Source organism: Camelus bactrianus, chromosome 9, assembly GCF_048773025.1.
Source record: "Camelus bactrianus isolate YW-2024 breed Bactrian camel chromosome 9, ASM4877302v1, whole genome shotgun sequence".
Taxonomy (NCBI): domain Eukaryota; kingdom Metazoa; phylum Chordata; class Mammalia; order Artiodactyla; family Camelidae; genus Camelus; species Camelus bactrianus.
Window position 1 is genome coordinate 39,577,484 of NC_133547.1, and position 27,393 is coordinate 39,604,876.

At 48.1% G+C, this 27,393-nt stretch overlaps 2 protein-coding genes across 11 annotated transcripts in view; both read right to left on the reverse strand.

The window, feature by feature from the left end:
• Positions 1-206: 206 nt before the first annotated feature.
• On the reverse strand, positions 207-15,994 carry MYBPHL (myosin binding protein H like). Of its 5 annotated transcripts, none has more exons than XM_074370108.1 (11): positions 15,550-15,994; positions 14,006-14,171; positions 13,382-13,567; positions 5,211-5,338; positions 4,440-4,635; positions 4,107-4,246; positions 3,808-3,967; positions 3,570-3,706; positions 2,359-2,545; positions 1,444-1,489; positions 207-281 (listed from the first exon to the last, which is right to left on the reverse strand). In XM_074370108.1, the coding sequence occupies exons 2-10, from the start codon at positions 14,049-14,051 to the stop codon at positions 1,479-1,481; spliced, it is 1,191 nt and encodes a 396-aa protein (XP_074226209.1). In that variant the 5' UTR covers positions 14,052-14,171; positions 15,550-15,994; the 3' UTR covers positions 207-281; positions 1,444-1,478. The 5 variants fall into 5 exon arrangements, with proteins under 5 accessions (XP_074226209.1, XP_074226210.1, XP_074226212.1 ...); XM_074370109.1 differs by having other exon boundaries at positions 14,615-15,994; XM_074370111.1 differs by having other exon boundaries at positions 5,211-5,299; positions 14,006-15,994.
• A 209-nt stretch (positions 15,995-16,203) lies between these two features.
• SORT1 (sortilin 1) overlaps positions 16,204-27,393 on the reverse strand; it is a 60,265-nt gene continuing 49,075 nt past the window's right edge. For 4 of the 6 annotated variants that reach the window (XM_074370100.1, XM_074370099.1, XM_074370103.1 and 1 more), the window contains exons 15-21: positions 26,568-26,757; positions 23,451-23,567; positions 22,753-22,861; positions 21,859-21,957; positions 21,219-21,325; positions 20,847-20,970; positions 16,204-20,629 (exon numbers count right to left, since the gene is read on the reverse strand). In XM_074370100.1, the coding sequence (XP_074226201.1) occupies positions 20,615-20,629; positions 20,847-20,970; positions 21,219-21,325; positions 21,859-21,957; positions 22,753-22,861; positions 23,451-23,567; positions 26,568-26,757 (761 nt within the window). In that variant the 3' untranslated portion in view covers positions 16,204-20,614. The remainder of the gene's footprint in view (positions 20,630-20,846; positions 20,971-21,218; positions 21,326-21,858; positions 21,958-22,752; positions 22,862-23,450; positions 23,568-26,567; positions 26,758-27,393) is intronic. The other 2 variants (XM_074370102.1, XM_074370101.1) reach the window with 1 other exon arrangement.

The window sequence follows — 27,393 nt, forward strand, 5'->3', positions numbered from 1 at the left end:
GTACTGTATAGAGTTGTCATAGACTGTCCAGAGAAAAGGACAGTGTTAGAAACCTCTGTGAAAGAGAAGGTGGATATGGGAAGAGAAAGGGGAGTCTGGGGGTCTGCAGATTCCATACGATCTGGCTAAAGAATTCCAGCTTTCTCAATGGTTTTCCATATGGAAAGGCTCAAACAGATGGACACTTATGCACTGAGGAATCGTACCTTTATTTAGATTAGTGCAAACCAGACACTGTGCTGGAGCTCCTTAAGAACACAGTATCACCACAGTCAGGCTTCCTGGAGGCACAGAAAAGAGAGGGGATGTTGTGACCATAACAGCAAACAGCCAGAGCACATCCAGGAGGCAGAGCCAACCCCCTTTCACGGTCCCTTGGTCCTGTGCTCTGAATTTACCTGGCTTAGTGGCTGGCACTGGCTGGGAGAGACATAAAAGGGCAACTAACACTAACAAAGCTAACACCAAAACAACATGACATTAACATTAACCTTAACACAGAGAGGGAATGGAGAGATGGCGAGAGAACTGGCTTTGCAAGCCAACTGGCAGGGAGAGCTCTCCTGAGAAGCCTGTACTTTTAATGCATCCCTTAGGGTTTTCATTTGCTCTGTATCAGTGAGAGGCTTAAGTAAATGTTTTCTGGGATGGAATTCATTCTTGGTTTTTATCAACCGGAAGCTGCAAGTCAGAGGAGACATTGGAACCAGTTCTCTCCAATTCTATCATGAGCTTCCTTTTCACATCACTCACCAGTTTGTACACAACATTTCTACTGTGAATGATTTAGAATCTGAAGGAGTTATCAAATGCTAAATGATGATCTGAAAGGCCCTTTGCCAATAATGTGCTGCTTCAGACCACATACCCACATGTTCGATTATTATTGACATATAATGATAGCGGTGGTTTTCTTCCCTTGGAAAGGAAAGGAATCCAGAAACTTCAAAGTAAAAGCAATCAAACTAATCTGTTTTTCACCATGCTTAAGATACTGAAGTAGAAACACTTAATTGACAGGAGCATCTTCCTCCCTCCTTTTCCATGCTGTCACCATGCAATAGGGGTGACTGTCAGCCATCCTCCACTCCTGATTGTTCCCTTGACACCTTTTCTTATAGCACCTACCCACCTGCCTCCCACAAACCCCCTTACAGTTAGGTAGATACTACCACTTTTCAGAGGGCCATTAGATTTAATTCCGACCATCAATTTGAGGAGTACAGATAGACAGAGAATGTGACAAAATTAGACCTCATTTTTGGTAAATTCCCTCCACAGGGATGCTAGTATTAGCTTACCAACAAAAGTGATGGAAAGAAAAGTGGTCACCAGTGAGTGTATGATTGAAAGGCTCAGGAATAGATTATCTGTCCCAGATTCAACAACACTAGCCCTAAACATGAAATACTCCATTCATACCCCTTGTCCCTCTTTCCTTACCTTCCTCAGAATTGCCCATGTCCTCTTATGGTGCCTCAGTTAGGAGCTGCAAGAATTTAGACATTTTTCACTGTTAACATCTCAGAAATCTCTGGGAAACCTTCTTTTGGAGCATTGAGAAGGGATATACTTCCAGGTTTTTCAGGAGTCCATGGTGCTAATTAGTCTGTGCATAGGGAAGAATAGGACTTGTAATGGCCATTCATTCCTGATTCATACTACACATACTTAGAGAATGCCCACTGTGTGTCCGAAATTGGGCTCTACACTGGGGGACAAAGGCGAAAAAGACGGTCTCTGCCCTTGAAATTCTCACAGTTTATGGGAAAACAGATCACTAAATAGATACCTATAAAATAATATGCTAAATGCAATGATGGAGATCCTAGCAAGGTGACAAGAATGGATAAATGAATGAATACTTTAAAAGAGGTAGAGAGGATATGCAATAGTCCCTCTTAACAAATCAGAGACAGGAAGTCCTCTAGTTTGCTTTAAAGCCCAAAAAAGAGCTATAGCCTTCCTGGACTGAGTCAGAAGATTGTATAGTTTAAAGAAAAACGATCCGGGTGAGGTCCAGCAGACTTGGCCTATTTTCATCGTAGTACCAGCTCCTCAATTAACCAACACTGGAAATCTCCAGTAAACTGACTGATCACCTCTCTGTGCTTCAGGTTTCTCCTTTGAAGAACAGAAAGCAATTCTTCCTATATTACAGAATTATGATGGTGAAAAATGAGATAGTGGATAATAAAAACAGCTCCTCAAATACATCCTGATGATGACAGTGATGAGAAGGCCTGAAGGGGGAAGCGAGCCGAGCCCTCCTCCCTATAGGCTTGTGTCTCTGCTCTCCACTTCTCCATCTATGGAGGGAGGAGGTGATGCACCCTAAAGTGTGAATTCTGCCCTTACCTTTCACATCTACCCGACAGTCCACGGACGCCTCCCCCAGGGGATTAACTGCCTTGCACGTGTAGATGCCCCCGTCAAAGGGACCAGGCTTGTGGATTTCTAGGGAGCAGATTCCCAGGTGGGTGAGGGCTCTGTACTTGGGGTTGCCTTGAATATCCATCTTGTTCTTCAGCCAGATGATCTTCGGCTGGAAGATAAGGTGAGGGGGCAGCAAGGGGTGGTAAGAACCAATTGTTCTTTCTGTGCTCAGTCTCTGGGACTCTTTGCCTTCAAGGCTTGGGGACACACTGGCCAGGGGAACAGTAGGAGTAGGGTGATTTAAGAACAGATGGTACAGGGATCTGGGAGAGATAACAGCCTTCTGGAAAGCTCCCTGTCCCTGACGTTTGCGAAGGGGTTTCCCTGCTGGTATCTTAGCAGCCTCCCAAGCTCCTTCTCTTGGTTGAAAAGAGACCTTGCCTTGTTCATCAAGTATTCCTGACTAGAAAAAGGGTGTTTCTTCTGTTCCATCCTGCTCAAGCAGACCCTTCATGGAACAGAAGCACTGGGTGTCAGAACCTCCTCTTTTTCATATATACATTGTTGAATCACTGATAGTCTATCCCCACTCTTGGCTCAGGAGTCACTCCTGTCCCCTCTGGTTAGAAAGTAGATTATAGAGTGGGCTTATTAATACCCTTTCTGAGATGTTAGCTCCCTGTGGTCTGGCCCAAGACTAATACACAACAGGTACTTGGTGAAGGTGTTCATGGTGTTTTATGCCATGTGTGGAGTACAGAGCCTAGATTGTAAACATAATAAAATAATAGATTGTAAATTGGGTTGTGGCCAAAGGCTTAACTCCAGGCAGCTAGCATGTGCACAGCCACCCTGATCAGATGAGGCATGGGGGGTGAGTAAGGAGAAACCAACAGGACTCCATCACCCCTGCCAGAGAAACAGTTTTGAAGCTCATGCCCAATTGCCAGCAGGTCAGAAAGTGACATCTCCATATACAAGGCACAAACACTTCAAGGAAAACTGGAAATATTCTCCACATCATCCTGTCTTGGACTCCAGTGCCCTGAGTGTTCTGATGAAACTTGCTGTGGAAGAGGCAGATGATGGGGACAGGAACAAATGTTTTGGTTAGAATCTCCTTGGACACAGCGAAGGTTAGAGCAGGAGCAGAAAGCAGCACAGCACAGCCACCCACAGACCTCCCCGCTCACCTTGGGGGAGGCACGGACGCAGCAGAAGAGCTGGGTGTTGTAGCCAATGACTGTAGTGCAGTCTGCCAGAGGCTGGGTGAACTTCGGGGCTTCAGAGAAATCTCGCTGAGCAAACCTCTTGGTCTTGTAAACAGTAGCTGAGGGGACCAAGAAGGGCCTTGCCGTAGTGCCTGAGCACCCCACCCCTCTTCAACTCTGCACCCTTAACTCTTCCTGGCTCCGAGTCACAGTGTCTTACCTGCTTTCTGGATGTGGGCCAGGTCGGCAGTGATAGGGGCTGTCTCACTGAGCCCACACTGGTTCTCAGCAAAGACTCGAAAAGCATAGGAGTTGCCGACGATGAGGTTGGAGACTGTGCAGCTAGTGCGGTGACAGCGCTCCTGCACCGTGAACCACAGCTGTGGGGTCCCGAGAAGATGCCTTGAATGACACCCTAGTTTTGTGAATTCACTCCACCTCAGCCCACCCAGTGCAGATACCAGAACCCCATTACAGAATGTGCTGTCCGTCCTCCCCTTCCTCCCAGCTGGGCCTCACCCCAGATTTGGTGTCAGCCTTCTGCACCGTGTATCCTAGGAGTGCCGCGTTGCCCGTGTCTTGGGGTGGTGTCCACTCCAGGGCAGCGCTGGAGCCCCAGACGTCCACCAGCTTGATACTCTGAGGAGGGCCCGGCCTCTCTGAAAGGGCCAAGAATGACAGCAGACTTGAGGACATCACTCCAGGAGGGTCCCTCCTCTTCTGCTCAGCCACCCCACCCTTCACCCACCACTGCATCCCACAGCCCCATTTTCCCAGCTCTATGTGCTGGCTCCTCTTCAGGCTGGAGAGGGAGCCCCTGAGAACCATCTCATCCCATTCCCCTGACTGTACCGATCACCAGGATGTCAATGGTGGCAGTGGCCTCCAGCCTGCCCAGCTGCACACTGAGCTGGTAGCGACCCGAGTCAGCACGCTGGGCCTCTCGGATGAAGAGGATGGAGTCATGGTCCCCATTCCGCACACTCACACGACTGGTGTCCAAGGCGCAGCCATCATGTGTCCAGATGGCTCGAGGTTTGGGTTTACCCTGAGAAATGGAAAGAAGGCTGTGAATGGCCCCCAGAGGCCTCTTGCCCCTCTTGGTTGCGGGAGGGGTCAGATCCATCAGGTCCACATGGTGACTTGATTCGCAGCTGCAAATTCCTTGAGTGAGAGGTTGGTGGACTGTCCCAGGGGACTCCCATCTCTCAGGAACAGCCTCAGGACCATGGGAAAGGGGGATGGCTTTGAGTCTCCCACTCTCTGAGAGTCTGGGTCATGGACACCCAGGGAAGCTGGGACTAACAATAGCTGCCCAAACTCCCGAGAGCCCTCGAAACTGAGAGCTCCCAGACCTCTGCTGACCGAAGGTCGCGGGTTAGCCTCATGTCATCACATGGGGCATGACCTGACCCATGACCAGACCTGACCCAACCCAACCCCCCCCCCCCCCGGGAGAGCTGATGGAAGGGCCGTTTGGCCTCAAACTTCTGGTGACATGCCCTTTCCATTCAAGGCCAGGATGACTGTCCTACTGCTAGCAGGACTCTTGGTTTCTATTTCCAAATCAAAACCCTGGCCTGGTCCCACCCGTGGACTCAGCATGGAGTGTGGCATCATCACCTGGAATGGGATTAGTAGGTTCACAGTGTCTCCAGCCTTCCGGATGTAGGTCTGCCTCAGGGCCCTGGGGAACCAGATCTTGGGGTGCTCTGAGTGATGGAAAGAGAGAGCAGGGGATGGTGAGCCTCCTGTAGGGGGAAGAGAAGCGCTCAGAGGAAGTGGGTGCTGCATCCAGCCATGCTCCCTGGGCCGGTGACCCCGGCAACAGCAAACTAAGCCCTCTCTCAGGGGACGGGAAGATTGCTCCCACTGTCTCGCTGGGATTTAGGGATGAGCAACTGGCTGAAGGCTCCTCTAGAGAGTGTTAAAGTGGTGGCAGAAAGAACACTGAAGTGCAAGCCTGACGCCTGCTTCTCCTACTTTGTAACTCTCATCCACTGACTTTTCACTGACTGCGATTTCTTTTTCCTGTTTGTGCACAGGCCAGTCCAGTCTGTGTGTTTTGTCTTTCCACCCCTTTTCTACATTTGTCCTCAACAACACTCCTTTAATCAAGGCCATTTTCAATGTTAATCCTGACCTCCAAGTGTCAGCCCCACTCCCCAGTTTGGTGCCAGACCCCGAGGAGAAAGCTTTACATTCTGCAGGTAGAGGCAACACCCTGGACCCACAAGGACAGAACTGGTGTCACTGCAGAGGGAGCTGGCATCTGGGTCCCTTCCTCTGTGGAGCCGCCCTGTTCAGGGGCCTGCATAGTGTCTTCCAGTTTGTGGAGGATCACTTTGTACGATTAGAATCTGGGAAAGATTAGGTCCACTTCTCACTTCCCCTTGATCTTCCAGGCGTGTTCCAGTGAGAGGAGAGATTAGATTATGTTTTATTGGCTCCCAGGATGAAGATAGGAGATGCTCAGGAAAGTGCTGAGTGTAACGTTTGGAAAATGACCAGATGTAATTTCCTCTTGGGATACCTCGGGCGGTCTCGGCTGAGGACATGCAAACATCCCGCCTGGGGTCCCTTGGAGGCCTGGCTGAGACCTACTCCACTTTCTGGCCCTCTGGGGGTCCTGTCTCCTCCTGTCTCAGGCAAAGACAGTCCCCTGCTGCTGCTGTCTTACGTGGAGTGTGACAGAACTTCGATCCCACCGACTCCCTGGCGCCTCTCCACAATTCATTCCCAGCAGTTGGAAGAACTCCACCCCAGTCCACAACCATGACAAACAGCACAATGGCTTGATAGCAGATTCCAGACTTTTTGATAATATATATTTCCCTGTAAGTACATTTCTGAACATTCACCCCAATATACGTATGTTTACTTACAAATTAAACTGTTTAAAATGTATATTACATAATGCAGAATTTTAAAAGATGAAATTTAAAATAGAATAAATGAAGATTCTAAGAAGTTCTTCCTACACCTCAATTTGTAAACCATTATTTAGATCACACCCGTAGTTTGCCTCCATTACCATCTTCACATCAGCTGGCCTTTGTAAAATGAATATAAGCACAAATATTCAGCGCATGCTATCCATTATATTTACCTAGTTTCCTTTTTCCTATGTGGCTTATGTTTTAACCTGGGTTGTGCTGTCTTAGACTGCGCCTCACCCCTGCCCTGACCAAGACAGGCACTGAGTGACCCGGGGCCCCGCTATGCCCTGAGCGCCGTCCTGCCTGAGTGGCTCAGCAAAGACTCAGCACGGAGCCCAGGCGGCTGAACGACCCTGCCTGGCGTCCCTCTGTCCGACTTTGACGGTTTGGGAGGAGGCGGGGCATGAAGAACAGAAGAAGTGTTGTGTGATGTGTTCCTCTCCTGTGGCCATCTTGGCAAGTGACCAAGGTGTTGAGAACAGGCGGATGTGACTTAAGGGTTTTCTGAAAAAAGAGGGTGGCAATTGAAAAGGAGGGTTGAAACCTCATCTTGGGCTTGGTTCCCCCGCTGCTGGGTGGGGAAATGACCCTTCAAGCTTGCCGGAGAGAGGCCTGGAGAGAAGCCAGCCCTGCTGTCCCCTGCTCTGCCTCCAGAACATCTGAGTTATGAAGGACCTTGCTGAGCACCCAGAACAAGAAGACTGAAAGGAAAGGGCTGGGAGAGAGAGACAGATTTGTTGCAGATCTCCTGGCCGGTTGTGAAGCTGTGCTGGCACCAGGATTCCTGCCTCTCCATCTCGAAAGTGTGTCTGCAGGACCATTCTCTGAGCTTGACGGTGTATCTGTCCACTTACCTGCCCTCCAGTGTCCATCTGGGAACTGGGCACTGGAGTCAGGGCTCTGGCAGTGATCTTACCCCTGGAGGGAAGAGGCAAAGAAGGGAAGGCAGGGGGACACACTCAAGGATTGAAAAGGTTGAGGTGAGGAAAGGAAGCCAGGCTGTCCCGCCTGGAGGATGTGCCAAATGAGTGCTGCTCTGGTTAGACCTCAGGTAGGAAGTGGGCTTCTACAGGTAGGTGCATGCTGATGTGTGTTCCCACTTAATGCTTCTCAGAAAAACACCTTGGAAAAGGTTAGCATTGTTTCACCTGAACTAAGGAGAAAAACTGAAGAAATAAGTTTATTTGGAACGTAAGCTAACATGGGGGAATTAGGCTGGCCCTGAGATCCAGAGGGGATCCCAGCAGGGACAGAGAGACAGAGGAGAAAGCTGACAGCTAGGATGGTGGTCTCTTCCTCCCTGGAGGGCTCCTGGGCCAGTTCTTTGCATATAAGTGGGGTTCCTGGACAAGAAGATGAATCGATAGGGGACAAACTTAATTACTAGAATGCTCCAACTCTGAGGATCAGTAGGCGAGGATTCCGCTCTCAGCAGTCTCCCAGCCCCCAGTGGGATGAGCTTGAGGCCAAAGCCGCTGACAAAGTGCAGGAGGTGGCAGAAGAGTGTGTGACAGCTCCAGGTGCCTGGGTGGCAGCAAGCTCTCGCCCAGCTCAAGCCAGGCCTTCGGTCTGCCCAGCAAACAAGAGCCATCTGACCCTTTGCTAAGAATGATAATAGGAGGGCTCACGTGGGGCATCTCTTTCCACACATCCGCTGTCAAGTGAGGCGTTAATTGTACTGACCTTGGAGAAGCATGGCTTTCCCTGGCGCCCAAGGTCTTTCTCCTCCTCAGATGCCAGGAGGGATGTGAACCAGACTGGAGCCCTAAAGCAGAACCTCGGTTTTCTAAGACCAAGTCTGCGGCAGCTGCCGCTTGGTCTTCTCCTTCACAGAGTCTTAGGGAAAAGGCATTTCAGAAAGTCTTTTGAGAGCCATTGGCTTCTGAGCTGTGCTGCTCTCAGCACTGAATTTCTCTCAGACAGAGACCTGTCTAATTCTTTCTTAAAAATTAGTGGAGAAGGAGACTACTTAAAGCTCAGAGACCTCAGCTCCTCTTGATTAGAAAATCCCTCCTAATTCTACCCTGATTTCATTCTGCTGAACTTTATACCCATTTCCTTATTCTCCGCTCATGGGAAATAATTGTTCATATCCCCTCATAACTTGGTTTCACATGGCTGAAGACTTTCCTCCAGAGATTCCCCAAGAACTGGGTAGTTCAGATTGATGTTATTAATTATGGCCGGGAGAGTGAACAAGACAGACACCTTCAAAGAGTGTGTGTGTGCGTGCATGTATGTGAGAGTGTGTAAAAATGCAAGTACGTGTGTGTGCACGCACACACGTGCACAGGCCTGTGTGGGTGAGTGGTTACTAAAAGAGGGCAAAGGCAAAGTGAGCTATAGCTTTCAAGAAAAACAACAAGGAATTTCCAGGGATCCAAAAAGTACCAGCATTTCTTCACTTAGAAACATCAGTGGACACATAGGGTGTGGCCTTGACCTTATCAGAAACCTGTCTGGAGGAGTGTGATGGACAGAAGTGTGGTGACTTCAAAAGCACCTTTTGAAAGACAAGAGTGTCACCTCCTTGAAGACCATGAAACTAAGGTCAAAAAACAAAAAATAAAAGGACAGAACTAAGCAACAGGTCTCTGAGGAGAAGACCCCATCTCCCCTCCCCTTGTGGCAGTCTCCCCCTCATGCTGCTGACTTTGGCCCTAGCTCTGTGTCACTCACCCAGCACTGCTCCAGTCATGATTCCTGGCGATCTCAACACCCATCCTTCCTGTCCCTGCAGGGCCTCTCACATCCTTGCCCCCCAGTCCTCTAGTGACTTTTGTCCTCCCCTGCCTCAGCCCATGGTTCCTCTAGTCATTCTCTACACCAATAACTGCAGCCCCTCTAGAATCTGAGTTTCAAGCATCCCACTCTCTCAGCACCACCTCCATGACAGAGATGTCTAACTGCCCACAGAAATGTCTACCCATAGCCTCTTCTGTAGTATAGTCCTCTCTGAGGAGGGGCTGTCCCCCTTGCTCTGTGACGATGAGACTAGTTCTTGCCAGTGAGAGACTTCTGAGCCACGGGTTTTAATAAGTGAGTTCTCGGTTTCCCCTCTGCTAGCTGTATGCAGATGGTCATGGGGCCCGAACGCATGGCGGAGCCACGAGATGGAGGAGACCCGGAGCCCTCGGTTAGTGCAGAGAACTAGCCACTGAGTAGGAACACTTGCTTTCGGTGTTGCTAGTAGGAAATAAACATTTGTTGTATTTGAGCCTTAGACTCTGAGGCCTGTTTGTTTCACCAGCTAGCTTGCCCTGACAGATGGTCTCTATCCCTCCAGCTTGCCCCTTCTAGTGCTCCTCCAGCAGCGACCCTTCAGCGCACTGAGACTTCTGATCCATTATCCTCCCACTCGTTCACTCTCTATCACCCTCTCTCATCTTAACACTTTTTTCCCCACCCAACTTAGATTCCATGGTCGTCATTATACTCACTCCCTTGCATACCCACTCAAATCCTTTAATCCTTTTCTATTTCATTGCATCCACCTAGCAGTACCCAACCCCAGCTAAATACTTTCCACCCACTCAGAGCCTGCATCCTCACAGCCAAACATAACTGGGGAAAAACACAAAACTATGCTGACTTTAAATTGATGGCCGCTACTTCCAAATTGACCTTGGCCATTCTAGTTCATTCAATTTCCTGTTTTCCTGGGGGACTGTTGCACACCCTCCTCTTCTAAAACTTCCATACTTTCTCCTGCATCCTTATTCTGAGTTGACAGTCTTGCTAGTGTCTAAGGCCTGCCTATAGCCTATTTTTAACTAAACAGTCAGAAAAGTCTTAAAACCTATACCTAATCATGTCAGTTCTCACCTAAGACTCTGTACTGGCTACCCATTGGTCTCAGAGTTGAACCAGTGTTCACAATGGCTCTGCTACCTCTTTGACACCAAACCTGCTATTCTCTCCCTCATTCTGCTAGTCACAGTGGCCCCAATCCATAAGGCACACTCCTGCCTCAGGGCCTTTGCACTTACTATTGTCAGTACATGGAAAACCTTCCCCCCAAATACCTGCATGCATTGCTCTCTCATCTCCTCTAAGTTGCTGCTCAAATCACCTTATTAACAAGACCTTCACTGAATATCCTGTTTAAATCAACGAACATGCTTGCCACCCCCTAACACTTTCTTTCTCTGCTTTGCTTTTCAGCATTATCACTATCTGGTATTTTATATATTTTATTTGCTTATTTATTTATTATCTTTTTACACTAGAATGTAATCTCCAAGAGGGAAGTTGTTTGTGCCTATTTTGTTCATTTTTGTATCAGTGCTTGGCACATAATAGGCACAAAATAACTATTTGTAGAAGGAAGAAGGAAGATAGGAAGGGAAGGAGGGAGGGAGGAAGGTTATTTCCAGGCATGGGACTCAGCATTGCAAGCTTAGGAGACAGAATAGTCCAGACTGAAAGAGGACACATGGTCAGGCGGAGCAATTGTGCTGAATCAGTAGAGACGGGCTCTCCCTCTGGGTCTCGGGGTCTCGTCTTCTTGGTGTCAGGGGGCAGCCTGTCCCCCAGCCTCTCACTATGGCAGAAGCTCTCCTCTGGCCCCTGCCCAGCATTGCCTCTGGGACACTGTGCCTCTGAGTAGTGCTGAGGGTGACAGAGGATGGTTTCCCAGTGCTGGCCACCTACTTCTGCTTATTTAGCCGTGGAATGGGCTTTCTTGACTAACAGCTCAGATAGTGTTGGCCAGTTGCAGTTTATTTTGACACTGCAAATTAATTTCTGCTTCTGATGCTTGCTCTATTTCACATCTGCTTACCTGCTCACTGCAGGGCCTCTCTAGGTCCCATAGAGCTCCCTCTAAGGAAGAGGAAGAGTTACAAGGAAGGAAAAGTCCTTGGTGCTCGCTTGGGGGCGCTGGCTTGGGGGCCTGTGCCATGGCACCCTGAAGACCTCTGAATGGGCTTCAGTGATTCTGTGAACTCCCTGAATTTTGTTGAGTATTTTCCTTGGGGCAAGAGTCCACAGATTTCATCAGATTTTCCTAGGGGTCTGAATCTATTAAAAGGTTAAGAACCCTGATTTAGTTCAACCCCTCAATTTACAGATGAAAAAATGGAAGCCCAGAGGGGTGAATTGCCTTGCCTATAGTCACAGGATAGAGCTAGGGTTCGAATCCATGTCTTCTTTTTCCAACTGGATAACAGGTGCGAATACACTATGCAGAGTGTCACAAGGGGTCCTCACTGCCAGCGACCTCTGGGATGCCGCTGGGTTGAGCCTCTAAATGCTGGTGCCCCTGAGCCTGCAGTGCAGAGCCACCATGCACGAGAACAGGGCTCTTCAGGCTGCACTTGTGGGCCCCGCCAGGGGCTGTCAGGAGCCGACTGTCCACAGCACTCACCCTGTGACCAGAGGGAGGAGTGTGGGAGAGGTGAGTGCCCTCCCCCAGGGTTTCGTGGAGACCAGCAGTCAGGGAGTCACCCCGGTTTTCATTCTCTCTCTGCCTGTGACTTATGTTTTATTCCCTGGACCGTTAGGGAAAGAAACTGCTTTTCTGCCTCAAGATCATCCCAGCCTAATATGTTCCCAATAACTTCTGCTCCCTTTACTTACTGTTCAGTGGGGCAAACTCAGCCAGCTCTCTGCCCTTGACATTCAGACAGCTTCTGAAAACTTAACATCTTCCATCAGGATGGTAAGAGGCAACCAGCATACCCTGCAGAACTCTATTTGCAGGTAGAACTCAGTCTTCACCCCTGACTTGGAAATATTTTATTATCTATTCACATCTTGGTTTGGCCTCTTCCAAGGCACTTTGGATTATCTCAACAATCCTTTCAAGTACCCTACCAGGTAGATATTGTTAGTCACCATTTTACAGAGAGGAAATTGAAACTGGGCTTGGCCAAGGTCACGGAGCTGCTGGAGCAGCACTGGGAATTGAATCTAGATCTTGTCTTCTCCTTCTGTGTCTCCTGACCCTGGGATTCCTTGGTGCCTTGTTTGTGGTCTTTGCAACTTCTGCATTGAAGAGGTCAAGGGACCAGAAGTCAAAGGGACTTTGTGCAGGGAACTGTTTTAAATGTTTCATGCAGCGCCAATTACCAGTTGGGAGAAGGGAAAAGCTGGGCTCCTGCCTTCCACCTCCGTTGGCTGGGCCAGGTGCAGTGGGAGACACCCCAGGTGAATGTCCCAGAGCTGTTAGCTATGGAGGCCCCAGCCAGGGGCAGTTTTTGGGGTGGGTGGCAAGGCTGCTGGCAGGGAAACCTGGGGCTGGAAGGGACACCCACCACCTCCAAGCTTGAAAATGTCTCTTTACTCAGAGGCTCACAGGGACCACAGAGGAGAAGCCAAATGCTTCTCCCCAAGGGGCTCTGCTTCCATGGAGCTCAGACTTGGAGAGGCTGGTATTTCCTGGGGTGGGGGTTTTGGGGTTGGTCCCGGACCCATGGCACTGCCGAGGGTGACACAGAGTGTCACATACTGTTCACCACTTAGCCTCTCAGTGGCTAGAAGCTTTTCATTTCCTTCTTCTCATCCCTCATTCCCTTTCTGACTGGCCTTAGTATATCAGGTCCTCCTAGTCCCTGTGACAAGACATTTTTAAAAGGTAATAATATAAACCTATCACTGTTAGTCACTGTAAAGTACCACAACTCCATTCACTGACTTCTCAGGTAAAAAGCAAAAACCCAGCAGAGACACTTGAACAGCAAGCAAGAATCCACCGAAGAAGGGGGTGGGGGCTCCAAAGGATGCTCCTCTACCCCGAGTACCAATCCCATGAAGCTGTTTAGCTCTGCAGAACTGCAGAGGTGCAGTCAGGCGGTAGGATATCCTCCCAACTCCCACAGGTCGACCTCCCCTCTCCCCATCCCCATGGGTCACCTTCTATGGGGGGCAGGAGCTGGGGAGTGGGGCTGCCGGCCCCCCGCTGAGGTGAGGCCTGGGGTAGGTCAGCGTCGGCTGGGCTGGCTTCCTTCACCTTCAGTGTAGATCCCGGGGCCACCTCCGGAGCTGTGGCTGCCTCCATGCTGGGCCACCCCGAGGCTGGGCTCCAGAGGAAGATTTTCACTGTTGGTGGTGAGGGAGGGGGTGAGCACCTGCTCTCTGGTCTGGCCTCCCTGGGGTCCCAGCCACAGGGTTATGTAACTGGGCTGGCTTTTTCCCACTGAGCTACTCCCAGCAGGGCTGAAGCAGGGGCTAGGGGAAGAGGCGGGATCAGACTGCGGCCCAGAATAGCCACAGCAGGAGGGCAGGGTGGCCCTGTTATCTTGGGAAAGAGACAACACCTCTCACACAGCCCCAGGGAGGGAGGGGACACTTGGGCTTCAAACAACCCCTCCCCGCCCAGACCATCCCTCTAGCTTCTGTTGGGAGGATTGGGTGATATCTCGGCTCCTGACCTCGAGCTCATCCAAGGGTGTCCAGGTCCAAAGGAAGGGGCCCCAGGATTAGTTGATTCACCGGCACACCTTTAACCGGTCTCTCCCTCTCCGCTCCCACACTCACTGAGTTGTAAAGCCTTGTCATCTGGACCCTGTGGGGGTGGCCCCATCCTCTCCACTCCCTCAGTGGCAGCGGAGGGAGCTGGAACCCTGGTTCACTTTTGACTCCATCACCAACTGGCTGTGTGACTTGTAACACATCACAGTCTCTCTCAGGTCTGTTTCCTCATCTGTAAAATGGAGATGACAACAGCCATAGGGTTGTTGTGAGGATTCAAAGAGGTAATCTGTGCAAAGTGCCTAGCAGAGTGTAGCCGACTAAGCGCTCGATAGATGTAAGTTATTTTTAGGTCGAGCTAGCACTTGCCCCTTTCAGAGCTCTCTTGCCTAGGAGAGAAGTACAGATGAAGTGGAAGGTGGTGGAGGGAGGAGAGCCAGGGGCATAAGGTCAGAGGGCTTGAGTGTGACTCTGGGCTCTACTACTCACACATTTGCTAGGTGACCGTGGGGAAATCAGAGTAATCTGAACCTCAGGTCCCTGGTCTATGAAACAAGGGATGATGATGCTACCTACGACTGTGCTGAGGATAAAACATCAGAAGTATATGAAAGTGGCCAGAGCACAGTAGGTGTTAGTTACACACTAAAGATCCTGTATGATTTCTAGGCTCACCAAACTGCCATCATTCTGTGTGTTCTGTACACTCCATCCAAATGATCTGGTTTCCCATCATACTGTCACTTTCTCATCTCCAGAAGCTGGCATCCCCTCTGTGAATACACACACACACACACACACACACACACACACACACACACACACACATGACTTTTTAAGAGCTGTTTTACGTTCACAGCAAAGCTGAGTGGAAAGTAGAGTTCCCGCATACCCCCTTCCATCCCCATCACGCCTTTATTTTTTTATGGAAACAAATGAGTGGGGTTGAATGAATGAGCTCCTTGCTCATTATTCCTCTTTAGCCCTCAACCTGGGGACAGTCAATAGGATCCCGGGAGCCTGTGTGGGACAGAGACCCAGAACTCATCTTTGCAACCTGTACAGGGGCTGAGGACCAGGATAAGCAGTAGACACACCTCAGGCCCAGGAAGCTGTTCAGGAGCTAGGATGGGTTGGTAAGAGGCTGCACTGTGTCATGTCAGCACTTGTGTAAAGACCTCTCTGACCTATTTCTCTTGTCTGACCCAGCCAAGGCCCTTAGGTGTCCAAACAGTCCCCACGCCAGGGAACTCTGAAGGCCCCCTCTTATACCCCATTTAACCTATGCTTTGATGAAATTGGCCCAGGCTCTCGATCTTAGCTCTTCGTTACAATGAAGGTATGAAAGAATCAAATAAAAAATTGCAGATTCCTAAGGTCTTGTCCATTGGAAAGGCTAATTTAATAGGTCTGGTGGGATCTGCATTTTAAAAGGCAACCTACTGATTCTGTTGCGGAAAGTCTTAGAACACTATGCTAGATAGAATTCCCGAAAACCATCTTAGATTATCTCCTGGGGGAGGACCCTCCCACCAGACCATGGGCTCCTCAAGAATGAGGTCTTTGCCTTGTCATCTTCAGGCCATGACAGCAGCATTCAATGGAAATACCTTCCAGGATGGCCAGCTGAGAAGCAGTCGTCAGGCTTAGCTAAAGCCTCGGGGCCGGGGTGGCAGGAACCTCTCCTACGACAAATACTTTGGAAGAGAGGAAAGTTGCAACTCTTCAAACATCCTTAAATGAAACGAATCAGGAAGGACTATGAGTAAGAGCAGCAAGAGAAACGTAAGAGGGGCAAGTGGAAAGATACTTAAGTTAAACTTCTCAGTGTTGTCATTTGTCAAACCTGCTACAAGAACGTATAATTGAAGAGAGTAATGATATGTTGCTTTGTCCAGAAGGAAGACTGCAGCAATCGAAACCAAGAAGGTATGTGGGATGGGTCACCTAGACTTTCAAGGAGTAACAAGAAAGCTGGTTTTACAAATATCCATGGGAGGTAGACGTTTGTGAGCCTAAGTAAGAAAAAAGTGAGTAGTTTTCCCCATAAAGTATCTAATACCTTTTGTATTATGAACACATAGTCCTGCCTCTTTAATTTGACTTATTCTCTGGTTGCTGGAGTTTGATTTTTGAGGCTAGAAAACTGGAAAAGCTTTCATGTTAACAAACTGTAGCCTAGTCATTTTGGTAGATCAGGTAACAAAGTCCGGTCTGTTTTATTTCTAACCCAAATATTGCAAATATACAGAAAATTACCAGTACAAAGTTAAACATGTCCAGATTTATTTACAGAATGCTAAAGAAATTTGAGTTTTATTTCCATTTTGTGGAATTTTATTCTGGGATCTGGCTTTGTGGTGTAACTGACATGGCTCATTGAAACTTGATTATCCCACCTCACATGCAATTTTCTGTCCCAAGGGGACAGAAAACTTGGGTTTTTAGCGCACATGCAGTAATGATCTTAATACTGCTTTACACTTTAGTAGGAAGGCAGCTGTCCCACAGCTTGGGGAGAGGGTAGAGAAGTTATAGAACAGGGAGGGACCACATGCTCAGATAGGGAACAAGAGACAAGAGAGGGTTGGACAGCAGGCACATGGGGACCCTGAGCATTTCTGTGCACGAAGATAAGGAGGATACCATCAAAACCCTCCTCCCTAGACAACCAAACACAGGAGGTGGGCAGAATCATCAGGGAACATTCAAGTCACCCGATCACAAACTGTGGGCATGCAGATGATGAGAACTGCATTAAAGATTTGGGACATTTCAATAAATCATTAACATGTACACTATACAGTTTATACATGTATATATGTACACACATATATATAGAAAGGTACAGATTAGTTTATGTTATTCTTTATAAACAAGGATGCTTAAGAATGTACTGGTGTGGAAAAGATGTGTACAGCAAGTTGTTGAAGCCAATTTCACATTAATGTTCTAATTCTTATTGTTATAATGCAAAGTAACCAAGAAATCTCAAAATGTTCCTGCCATTTCACTTATCCTCCATCAGGCGAGGCCTGGGGTCTGCTAGGACTCTGCTCCCAGGGCTGCCTGAGCTGGGCAATTCACAGCAGACGGGACAGGAAGTCAGGCACCTGCTGAGTGCAGGTGCTGAGAGTCTGGCCCTCCCTATCACCCTACCACGTGGCAAATCTTAAACTTTGGTTTTTGTTCAAAGGACGGGTAAGTCCATGTTTATTTTCCTGGTTCAGGGAAGGTAATGGCAAAGTTGAAAAGCTGAATCTCTTCCTATTTTAGCAGTTCCAAGTATCCAGGCTTCACACGGGGCAAGGGGGAGGTACCAACAAGAAGCAGGGTGAGCCCTAGGCCCTTGCATATGGGGGCAGGGCTCTTTAGAGCTCTCTTCAAAGGAAAGAGACAATCTCTCTATCTGGGTCATATGCCTGGAAAATAAAGAAATGACTGAAGCCGGGCTAGTCCTGCCACCTGGGGCAGAAGTGGGTGGCCCTGAACTCCTCTCTCTATCCTGGCACCATGATGAAGGCCATGGGAGAGCCAGTGGTGGCCAGCACATTACTTATCTGTCAGGGATGAAAGGCAAGCTTGGGCATGCAGAGGCCCAGAGGCGAACCTAAGAGTGAGAGAGAGACACACTAGAAAGCCTATTCAGAGGCAGCTGGCAAATTCTAAGCTTCAGTTACAGCTAACCTACCGAGTCTCCTGAGCCCAGCCTAGAACCACCACAACCCTCCAAACACTTCTGCTCCTCTGAGCTGTGTTCCCATTCGATGAACAGTCTGGGTGTACGTGCCCCTGGTCTCTGGTCTCACTAAAAACCAAAAGCCCCTTTAAGTCCAAGGCATCTCCACCTGGATTTCAGAGCTCAGATCACTTTGGACGGTCTGATATGTCCAATCTAGCTTACGATGCTAAATTTTATTGCTGAAATAATCTCTTCTGCTTTCATCACACCTGAGACTTTGTACGATACTACGCTTTACTTCATTTCCAAAGATAAAGCTCCTAACCTAACATCAGTAGGACAAACCAGAAATCTTTTTTTCTTAGACGCTATCATGGATTTAGGCTGTTTTACTCTCTGGCAGAGGGCACACACTTGTGAGTGAGCAGGCTGATGCAGAAAGCTAACAGACTGGACCTGTTAGCAGTCCTTAAACCAACTGAGCTAGCTAGCTGGCTAGGGATGGGAAAGCACGGAGAACGGGGATGGGTGACTCCTCAGTGCGGATTCCAGCCCTGCACTCTTGAACAGTGACCTTCAACGAGGTGAGGGGCGGTTTCTAAACACAAATTCAAAACTACCATTACTTTTGTTTTCAGCTATGAAAAATAGGAGAATAAAATTTGTTTACCAAGGTGGCAGAAAAGCGCTCAGTCGTGCTCTAAAAGAAACACCATGATCCCTGTCCGACAGAACAGCAGGTCCTGTACAAGCCAGCAGCCCTGCCCCAGGTGGCCGGCAGTGGCGCGCGCCAAAATGCATGTGACATCCGAGGACAGCCACCGACACTGCTCGAGCCACGCAAGGACCCTGACAACTGGCTCCGTTTTGTACCTTAGTTCCACCTCTAATGGGGATCGCAACCCCTACCTTTTCTTTTTTTTTTTTAATCTTGGGAAAATTTGTGAGGTTCAAGTGACATAATGCAAGTGAAAAAGTACTGTGAAAACTGCCAAGTTCCACAGAAATCCCAGGTATCATTATAGGCAAAGAGCCCTAATCTTACATGGTTAGAGAAGAATACTAGCTTTCCTACATCTTAGAGCCAGCAAGAGAATCACCACGGATGGCACGTCCACCCCATGGGTGTATGTGGGGAGAAAAGGCGTGGCATGTGAGCAGGTTTTTTCTGCCCAGGACAAAGGCTGATACGTTATCATTTGTGAGCTGGTATAGCTTTGGAACTATTTTTAATTTAAAAACCTTGCAAAATGAATGAGCTTTTCCTAAAAGACTAGTGCTCTCTGGTTCTAACAAATATAAACGCTCTTCACAAAAACTGCCCTAATCTTATTTTCCAACTGAAACTCCCTGACTCACTTAATTTTACTGCAGTTTCAAAGTCTCTAAAATTCTTCATCCACTCCCTCCCCCTCTTTCCCTGCTGCTGTTAATCCATTCTGGTGAGGAGAGAACTGAGCCATCTGCTCACACATTCTGACAAAAGTTAATTTGGCACATTTACTTTTTACTGACTTTCTAGCCATAAAATGAACTAGCAGCAAAATGGCAGTTACCAAAGAATGTCCCAATCATAATTTCTGGCAGAAACTGTGACCACCACAGCAGGTATGCTAAGATTGAAAATGTACTGCTATGTTCCTGTATATCAAATAGTCGAGCTGTATTAAAACGAATTATTGCAGCTTTCCATTACTATATGGCCACCCAAAAATCCACCTCGCTACATTCTCTAATTTATTTCATTTTTAAAATGTCAAATGGAAAACTTTTTAACATTCAAAATATGAACTTGATGTATCACACAAAACATCATCTACACTAGAAGTGTATTTTCAGTTGGTTCAGCCAAAAGTTTCATGCCAACAAACTACTTGGCAAAGCTGGGGAGAAGGGGTGAGGAGGAGAGCCTGGTAAAACGCCAATTTTTAAAAAAAGAGCCTATAAATCGGAAAACCTATCTCGCCAAGGCTCCATGTACAACAGCAACCTAGGAGGAAGCAAGTAAGCAGCCATTCTAACGATTCACCGCGGAGCCGGCGCAATAGGCAGAGGGGGACGTGGAAGACTGTGACGTGCAGTCCTCAGGGGCTGCACCGTGCCCGCCACCGGCTGCTCCATCGGCCTGGGCACTCCGCCCGGGCAAGCCTGAACCCTGTCCTTGAGCAAGTCCACTGGCACACACACAAAGCATGGCTTGAAAGATCTCGGCAGAAGTAAGAATTTCTCCTTTAATAGGTGTTAAATCTAGTCAATTCTCTGCTGCTCCCTTCTTCCTGCCCCAAGTTAAAAATATTGCCCTTTAAGTTTTCCTGATTTAGTGTTTTGGAAGCACATGGTTAAGTTAGTTGCCAAAGGGCAATTAAGAAGGGTATTGCCTAATTAAACAAGGAAAAAGAGAAATCATTGTGGTCTATGTCCCTGAAAAAAAACAAAACAAAACACAACAAAAAGCAGGGATCTGTGTGAGGCGCTGGTGTGCAGTGGTGCTGGAGCAGGGCTGTCCCCAGATGGCGAAAGGCTGCCCAGGCGGTGCCAGTCATCACGGCCTCCGTGCTCATCTCTGCAGCTGCTCCGAGTCGGCAGCAGAGCTCACGGACAGCATCAAGCTGATGCTGAAGCTGGCAGGTGACCTGGGCAGGCGCCATGCAAAACATGCAAGAGTGGGGTTAGTGAAAAGTTCCCTTCAATTCCATTTCATTTCCCTTAAAATACAAAACCAAAACCAAAAGGGCCCGTACCTTGCAAAAAGACAGAACTTGAAAAGTTAAAGAATTAAAAAATTTCCCTCTCTTCTCAGAGCCAATTATAAGAGTGTTTAGGTCCCCCCCACCCATTTCTTTAGTGTAGGTCCTTTTGGCTTTGATGGAAGCAGCAGAAACAGAGCTGGGTCCCTCGCAATGGGAAATTTATTTCCCCAAGTCGGAGCCACAGGGAGTGTAAGAGGTACTGCAGTTCCATCATCCATGCTCGGTCCCAGCTTGTTTGAGGAGCTATTCCAGGAGGTCCTGAAAAGAAAGACATACCCCATATTATTTACAGACCAAAAAGTCCTTATTTTTGGAAGCCATTACTTAGTTTCCAGACCGGCCAAGTCTTACAGTCATTAAGTTGCTGCTTCTAGCTTATACCATCCTTTGCTTCAATCAAATCTTAATCATGAGTAAGAATAGAATCACTCTTTTTAAAATTTCTGGACCACCCTTCAAGAAGAAATAGTCTCACCTCATCTGAGTCATCATGATAACCACTTTTATTAGTGTGGGAGGCTGTGTCCAAAGCATCCACACCATCCACACCATTGGCCTCTGCATGCTGCTGGAGCACAGAGTATCGATGCACCAGGAACCTGTGTGTAGAAGCCGCCGTTAACCCTCACGCGGTGAGGAAGGATACGTTTTTTAATAGGCCTTGGATTTTCTGAGTTTTATACACTCACAGAATGAGTCACACATAATGGAAGCACTGCCCATAGTTGGCATATGGAAAACATAAGAGAAGACTTCGGCCTGATGCTTCAGGAACATCACTCCAACTTTTGCCAAACCACCTGCCCTTGGCTGACTTTCTGGTTTGATTAACTTCCGTGTTCCTTACCTTCCCCCACAGACGTATTTCTTCACAATGAGCACTCCTGCTACGACTGTGACCAGCATCAATCCCACAGTTGCCAGGATAATTGGAACAGAATTCGACTTGGAATTCTTGATAAATTAAAACACAAACACAAATAATTTTGGGCGTGCATATTCCAGGACTGAGTTCAAAAAAGAGGCTACTCATTTCCCTCACTTCTCTGTTGAATGTGTGATCTGCATTCTCTAGGAACTTAGTGATGATACTTTTCCAACCCCCCCATCTCGGTGCTACCAGGAGAGTGTCACAGCTGGCAGAGGACCTCAGCTGCCTTGAAGCTGTCAGAACGGTGCAGACTCAGGGGCTCCAATGTCAAAGTTACACTGAAAGCCTTGGCAACTGCCTAGATCAAATGGTAACTGTGACTGTTCCCCACTACCACTGTTCATAAGTCCTGGAGCTTTAAAAGGTGGAGCAGGAAAGGGAGACTATGATAATAAGTGGGCTGAATGAATCTAGAACAGGGCCATTACCTGGGAAGAGGCTGTGCCAATGCTATGTCAGGGAGGCCATCCTATGACACCAAGATTTATTTTTTACTTAATTTTTGATATATTCTTATATATAAGCTTTTTCATATCATTGTTTGAGTGTGACCTACCTGCTTCTGGGTGGGAGATAGGGAGTGTGTGTTTTCAATGAATCCAAGAGGAGGCGGAGCTGGATTCTGGGACAAGTTGTGTCCCTGTGGGCGGGAGTCCTGTGCAATCACACACACAAACACTCTGAGGACAGCCACCAGGAGTGCAGGGCGGGGATGCAGATGAGGAGGAACTTGCCCCCCTGACAAATACACACACCCACACATTCTTCTCCCACTGCCTTCTTAATCCCACCCCTCTTCAGGCCCTTACCCCTTGGAAGGTTAAATAGGAGGGGACTGCAGATTGTCCACCTCTCAATTCCCAGATTAGGAAACTGGGGCCCACAGTTTACTGCCCCAAGTCACACTGCTGGCCCAGTGCTTCTCTATCAAGAGGTCTCCTCTTTACCATATCCCAGCCAGATAGCTCACTGCTATAGATGTGTCATCAGCCCCAAAACTTGCCTCTAAATCAAAACCAGCCCATTATTACCATAGTTGAGGTTTTCATTCTGAACACACTTGGCATAACTAGGCAGAGATCTGCCCTACCGATGGTCTGCTGCTCTTCCACATGTGTGAGAAAGACTCCAGGGCTTTACAGCCACACTTCTTGAGTCTTTCCTACATGACTCCGGGTCTCAGAAATTTCCTCAACCCTATGCTTCTAAGACTTGGAAAAACTTCACTGAATACCATTTTTTTCCACAACAAAAAAGTTTTCAGTAGATGAGCTTATCATCAGGTTATGTGATCCATCCTTCATCCTAACAGTTTCTGCGCGAAGGGAAGCCTGACAGAGGCAGTCTGGCCACTTGTATTCAGTAATAAGGTTCTTGATGCTGCATCTTGACTACTCCCGGCAGAACATGAAACCCCACTGGTACCTAAACCAGACCTACTTTAACATACCTGCTTTTCTGGACTCAGAAAGTTGCTCGTGCATTTCTTTTTCAAGTCTTTTACTTCCCGAGCTGGACTCACTCCACCCTGGCATCTGTCTCCTGGAATTTTACGGTATCTGAGCGGCAGAGAAAATTTGTTAACAGAATACAAGGATGTACTCCTGGACTCTTGCTTACTTCCTGAAAGTAAGATTTGACAAGCTACAGAAAGGCTTCTGGTCCTTACACTATCTTCCAGGCCTTGGGGGAGATCCACAGGGATGTTTTGGGGATATTCTGTATAGTTTCAGCCCTTGGACAGACCACACATCCCTTGCCTTGCTGCAGGGACATACTGCCTTTCTGCCTTAAGAAACTGTGCCAAAGAACTGTGACCTGGGGAAAGCATGTCAACTTGTGGGACAAAAGAGGGAGAGAGGAGTGTTTATGGGGGGCAGGCAGTGAGGCTCCTCTAGAGCAGCACTGTCTACTATGGGGGTTATTTACATTTAAATCAATCAAAATTATCTCTGTTCCTCAGTCACACTAGTGTCAGTAGCCACACAGGGTTAGTGGCTACCGTAACAGACATAGATTTCAGAACATTTCCACCATCACAAAGGGCTCTACTAGGCAGTATTTTTCTAGCGTGCTCTCCACCGGGGCTCAGATCTGTGTGGAGAGAAGCAGCTTTCACTGTGCCCGGTGGACACCCAGTCATCTCACCCGTTTGTCGTCAGGTGCTCTTCTCTCCCATACAGACAAAACTCCAGGTCGTGGCCCTTCAGCTCTGGCTGTTCCACACACTTGGAGTCATTTTCTGGACGGAAGTAGCCAAAATCACTGCAAGAATCAGCAAAGAAGGTATCTTTCAAAGTTGCTAAAAGACAGGAAGTGACTAGCAAAGAAGGTTTTATGTGGGACAGTGCATGGTTAATATTCCAGAAGGCAGCTCAGGAAGGCCTGTGACATACAAAGAGGTCTGTTTAGGAAGAAACACACACATGGAGAGGGCTTAATTGAGGGAACAACAGCTTATGTTTTGGGCCTGGTGGTCTTGACTCAGCAACCAGGAGTGCCGCACAGACCGCCCAGGCTCCGGGAAGGGAAAGAGTGCAGCCTGCAGGGGGTGGGGGCCCACAGAACTAAGACACAGAGAAACAGGGCGTCAGCAACAGATCTGAACTCAGGGACACTTAGCAATTCTTCTGTTTACCTCCAAATAACTTGTTATGTTACACCCATGAGGTGCGAGTCACCCCTTCCCCATTTCTGTGTCCCTTTTAGCTTCTCAGATGGTCCCTGCCTCCAATGTGGATGACCTTTCCTGCCCTCCACTCCATCCCATCTCTCCACAGTGCCACCCATCTGCTCTCCTTCCTCTGCTTTCTGCAGAGTGACATACCGCCTCCTCTCCAAGGCTGAGCCCCCGACAAGAGCAGCCTCAGCCCCATCCTCCTGACTGCCCCAAGGCCTTGCTTCAGTGACAGTGTGGGAGGGACCCCCAGCCCCACTCACCCAGTGGCTTCTCCTTAGCTGGCATCTATCCTCTTCCTTCACCATCCTCTCCCTTACTGGCCAAATTTCTTTAAAAATATTTGTAACTTGTTCTGTTCTACTCATTTACTTTTTATTCTGTGCATTTGAAATTCACCCTACCCCTGCAACCTTGAAAATGAATGTCTGAGGCACCCCAGGGCTCGCCAGTTATACAACCTAGGGGGCTCTGTCTTGTTCACCTTGACCACCTGGTTCCGGGGCACCCGGCACACTGCTGTGCCCCGACCCACCACAGCCCTGCAAAGCTGCACTTGTCTGTTTCTCTGGTCACTGTTTGCTCTGCTCGCTTCCTACCCAACACAGGCAGGTGTTCTCCAAGATCCTATAATTCATTTTCTTACTCTATTCTGTTCTCCCTTTGTGAACTTAACTATTTGTTACAACTAAAGCTTCTAGGTTTTACCTCTCTTGAGCTCTACTCCTATACTGCCAAATACCTGCTAGACATCATCACCAAAATCTGCTGATAGAACCTCAAATAAATAAAATGTTCAAAACGCATCATGTTTCCTCCTTTGTGCCAGCCTCTACTGTCATTTTCTTATGTCTGTCCATGACACTACCTTCCTTTCCACCATCTAATTTGGAAACTTAGCCTGAGCATCCCCCTTCTGGACCCACTCACTTCTTTATCATGACCACTGTGATTTCCCCTCATGGCCTATCTTCCAGCACACCCTTCCTGATCACACTGTTGGGTGTCTAAACTCACATCAGTCCACTGGCTTTAATGAACTGCTTGTTCCCAGATGTGCATGGTCAAATCTTACGGCTCATCAGGGCTCAGCTCAAAAGCCACTTCCTTGACAAAGCCTTTGACCCACCTCCTTTCAGCTCTGGATGGAATAGCCTCTCCCTTCTCTAAATCCCCAAGGCACTTACCACCTCTGTTTCCAACACAATTATTTGCATCTTACCAGGAGAGTCTCTAACAAACATCCTGTTATCACTTTTTGTTGCCCTGTGCACAGCAAGTATTCAGTGAATGTTTGGTGAATGTATAGATGCTGCTTGTACTTCAAGGTTTTCTGGCAAGTATTTAGGGGAGAGGGTAGGGAAAACAAAAAGATACAGGAGACATCATCCTGCCAATAGCAGGGAGAAACTTCCAGTAGGAAGTTTACCCGTTCAATCCAAAATTTCAGGGACCGTACCCTTCCCACTCACAAGGTACACATTTCTCAAGCACATGTGCAGAAGCAGCAGCACGTGCAGAGGCATGCGGCTCTGAAGAAGCACAGCATGCTTGGCCAACGGCAGAAGCTCAGGTAATTAAGACCCTCGCCTCAGTGCAGTTAAGGATCAGAGTTTCACAGTATCAACCAGCTCTAGCCCTGCTGTGACATCAAAGTAATCTGAGTGATACTTTCCCCTGTGGAAGTACAGGAGGAAGGACCCCTGGCCATTCCACATACAGATATGAGCCAGACAGGAGGAAACATGCTGGGTCAGACTTGGGGTTTTGCTCAGTCTCATGTTCTCTGTCACCTGCAGTTCAGAAGAATATGATGTGGGAGGACAGGACTGCTATTTGCTGGCTCTCTTTTCCAAATCCTTCAGCTTTCTTTTCCAAATCCATTTTTTATCCTTTGCAGGTAACAAGTTCCATAAGATTACTACCTGTGATGTGAAGAAGCTCCTCTTACTGACACTGCTACCAGGCTACCCAGGGACTCTCTTCCCTTTGCAAAATCAACTAACCCTATGCCAGCCAAGTAACTAATCCTTAAGCCTGGATGGTCCTGAACTCTAGGGAGTCCACCATGATGGCCTGTAAGCATTGATGGGACATATGGACCATACACAGTGATGCCATCTCCTCTCAGGACAGAACCACACGCTCTCTGCTCAGTCTTACAGACAACCCCAAACCTAGCGCCCTACCTGCTGAACTCAGGCTGTCAGGCTGTTTGCTGAAGTCCAGTTTCCTCTTAGCTCCTGTACCACTTTTCTTGGTGCTTCTGTCCTATCACCTTCTCTCTCTCTACTTTTTTATTCTCTCCTCCTTATATACCTCTCTCCTTGCCACCATGGCCAAGTCAGGATTTCTGGGGGTTGTTGCTGGTTCTCCACATTAATAAGCTGCCTGACATGATAATATAATCTGTCCAATTATTAACAACTTTGTTTCCCTTTCTCTGCACCTCAATTTCCTTAACAAGAAAGCAACGGTTCTCCACTCTTGAGCAAGAAGGGGAATAAAAGGATTTAAATGTTTTTCAACTGTCTTTCGCCTCCTCCAGCACAGGAAGAGGCTGACAGGGGTCTGAGGGATGCTGGTACCAGAGGAAGTCCTCCAGGGAGCAGGGACAGACGGATGGCTGTTTGGTCACAACATAGTCCCGACCATTCTGGCAGACGGATGACTTGCGGAGCCGCAGGTACTGTTCTTTATAGCCTAAAATGCAGCCATCTCCATAATCTCCAGGGTCTGTGGAGTGAGCCAACCATATGGTATAGTCCTTCTCTTCACCTAAAGGAAAGATAGGCTGTTCAGGAAACTGCATGGCACAGACTCCACCCACGTGAGGCAGCTGCCAGGCTACAGGGAGAACAAGGAGAGGGAAAGTGGGGATGTCTGACTTGCTTCCTTTAGGAACTGCTCATGAGAGTTCCATTAGCGGGAGCCTACTAGCAACTGGCATTTCCTCATGACTAAGAACAAGTTTTTGATCTCGCCATCCATTTGAGTTTTAGGAAAAACCTTATTTATTTTGAAGAGGGAAGCTGGATAGAAAACCTCTAAGGTTTCTTCCACACTGAGAGGCTGCTGTCTTTAATTCTTATACACCTGTGCCCTCGGTTAGCGGGAGCTGTCAGAGGTAAGCAATTAGATGTTTGCTCTTAGGACAAGATATCAATTAGCCAAAAGCATGGATTTAATTTCACCATTGGTTAGTTTGCTTCAAACAGAAGGGAACACATTCTCTTTCTAGACTTCTAACTCTTGCTGACTGGCTTTCAAATGAAGACTGTTGATGACAGTCAACCTAGCTTAGTATATCATACCATCCACTCCTGGAAAAATGACTCAAAGACTACGGCCTAAAGATTGTGGATGAGGTTTTTATTCTTCAGGATAGGAATACCAGCACAGAGCCCGTTAAAG